The sequence below is a fragment of the Cryptotermes secundus genome, unplaced genomic scaffold (assembly GCF_002891405.2).
Source record: "Cryptotermes secundus unplaced genomic scaffold, Csec_1.0 scaffold1244, whole genome shotgun sequence".
In the NCBI taxonomy this organism is placed as follows: Eukaryota; Metazoa; Arthropoda; class Insecta; order Blattodea; family Kalotermitidae; genus Cryptotermes; species Cryptotermes secundus.
The window spans coordinates 526,877-529,660 of NW_019733849.1; the positions used below are offsets into that span (position 1 = coordinate 526,877).

General features: G+C 38.8%; 1 protein-coding gene across 4 annotated transcripts in view; it reads left to right on the forward strand.

Moving 5' to 3' along the window:
* The window catches only part of LOC111868315 (MLX-interacting protein), a 176,088-nt gene that overhangs the window by 167,012 nt on the left and 6,292 nt on the right, over positions 1–2,784 (forward strand). For all 4 annotated transcript variants that reach the window (XM_023858862.2, XM_023858861.2, XM_033753005.1 and 1 more), the window contains one exon: positions 2,108–2,231. In XM_023858862.2, coding sequence (XP_023714630.1) covers positions 2,108–2,231 — 124 coding nt within the window. The remainder of the gene's footprint in view (positions 1–2,107; positions 2,232–2,784) is intronic.

Below are 2,784 nucleotides of genomic sequence, written 5' to 3' on the forward strand. Positions count from 1 at the left end.
TTTTTCCACATTCATTTCCATGCCATAGCACCTTCCAATTTCAATTAGTCTATCAATCATGCCCTGTAGCACAGTTTCTTCCTTAGCCATTAACACAAGGTCATCTGCATATTTCACAGTTTGAATAATTTGCCCTCCTACTTTGAAGTCTCCGAGCCCATTCAGAGCTTCCTTGGTAAGGCATTTGCTGTACAAGTTGAACAGAATTGGTGATAAACAGCATCCTTGTTGAACTCCTCTTCCAATCTGCACACTTCCTGTCTCCCCTCTGTCCAGTCGTACTCTAACTTTCTGATCCATGTACAATTTGCTAAGCAATCTTCTTTCACGCCAGTCGATACCTGTTTCCACTATATATAAAAATAATTAGTTTTGAATTAAAATATGTTGATGTCGTTCCATTTGTCGTCATCTGTTTATAAAAATATTTGTGAGCAAATTATCTGGGGGGGGCGGTTATCTGTGTAAACTGTAACTACTAATGGGAATTGATTATTTCAAGGATTCAACCCATTTGTTGCAGGTGAGATCATTCAGAATAATGTGTGGCTGTATATTAACCCATTGCAGAGTCGATTTAAATGCCCCACTCTGCCCACTATTCATGATCATTTCTTAAAGACTACCGAAATTTTGTGTTTGCATCTGTGGACTAGCCCATACTGGATTTACATGAAACTTGCAGGAATTGTCCATAAAGGCCTCTGGAATGCTTTCAAAGTATGGTACTTCAGAAAACATCTCCCTTTGTGCAGTGGAATTCAGCAGTCTTTACACATGCACCTGAGTTTCTTTCTTTTATTTGTGAACAGCACACACTTGACATGCCCATATGACATACTTTGAGGTCTGTTTTCATAAACAGACTTTATTGGAAATGTGTCATCTAGGTGGCAGCAGTGCTTCTTGCATATTTTTATTCTCTCAAGCTTAGTGTCTTAGTATAAATATAGCTGTTTTTACAGAACATTTCATGTCATTGAAGTTGGATATTTTGATGATTGAGGTTAGCTCTTTCTAAGGGACCAAACAGAATAGGTGTCTCACCCCTCACATGAGAATGAAAACAGGTCCAGTTTCCAAGATATTGTGTTTTTTATTTTTTCGAATGTTAGACAATGAACAAAGTCCATAAACCCAGTAATTCTGAGTGATATACATCATCGTCAGAACCCTTTAAAATCTACTTGATGGTGTTTGTTTTTAACACTTTCCCATTGAATAACAGAATAGGTGAAGTTTCAGAATGAAGTGACAGTCCACTTCATCTATCTTTGGACCAGATATTCTCCTTTTCAGTCCCCTGTTCCCCAACACCCTCAGTCTATGTTCCAACCTTAATGTAGGAGACCGAGTTTCACACCCGTACAGAACCACATGCAAAATTGTAGTTTTGTATATTCTGATTTTTACGTTTTTAGACAGCATATGAGAAGACAAAAGGTTCTGGATTGAATGGTAGCAAACATTACCTGAATTCAATCTCCTCATCTTGGTTTCCTCAAATTTCGATTTCTTACTGTCAATCCAAAATATTTGAACTGTGCCACATTTTCAGAGGATCTCTTAGCTTTCTTTATGTCATGATTTCGCCGTGCATTCTGGTGACGAGACAGCAACATGTACTTAGTTTGACCGTGCCATTGGATGGAAAGAAACTGTTGGTGACACTGATGACCAGCTGCAGACCAACATTCATGCATAGAAATGCAAGAAACAAGAGCATGCCCGACTTGCAACTACAGCATGTGTGACTTTTGTTTTTTCAGATTCATTACCACAGGCACCATGCACAGGACCTTACCCTGATCCGGATGAATCCAGTCCTCATCTTCAAACCTTATTTCTTTAAGATTCATTTTAATATTATTGTCCCATCTGCTACAAGGTCTTCCAAGTGATCTCATCTACTATGGTTTAGGGTTACAATTTTGTATGTATTTCTTATCTCTTGAGTAGTTTCTCAAAGATGTCTCTGCTTCACATAAGTGTCAACATATTATACAATAATTATGAATGATGTGGGATGAAGCAGTGTCATATTCTGCCCTAGCATCAGGTTTAAGATGTAAATATGAATTTGTGGAATATTTGTGTTATGTTGCAGCAACTGCCAGGCCATGCTACCAGCTACTGGTGCACCAGTGTCACGGCAGCGGGCCAGCAAAATGAGGGAGATGTTCAATGAGTATGTTCGGATACGGACTCTCGAGAACTGGAAATTCTGGATTGTATCCTTTGCATCATTAGAATTAAAATTTGTAAGACAACAAACATTGTATTCCTCACTTAGTCCATTTAGAAGGATCTTCTTATGCTCACTGACATTCACCATTGTGGGACCTCAGAGGTTCGTCACTGTGTTTACAAAAGTCCGTTACAAGAACCTGTTCTTGGACTCTTCATTAAAGTCTGTATCTTCACACATGTTCTCCAAGATCCAATTTGGTACGAGGGCTCTTCAGAAAGTAACATCCATTTATTTTAGGCAACTAGTGTAGGAGAGCTCGTGCATGCAAGGTAGCGTCACATGACTCATTGCCTTGTTAAGCATCACATAACTGGTCACCTAGTTAACAATCAAGTTTCTTCCGTCAAATGTGACACTTTTTTAAGTTTTCCACCTCGTCAGCACCTGCCTTACATGTTTCGGCTCACCACGGAGCCATCATCAGAGGCATTTATAGTAGAAAAAGAAATCACCAACACACAAAACTTCACTTTGTCCAAGATAGCCACGTTCCAGTTAATTAAAATAATTACAAATAGTTAAAATTACCCAGA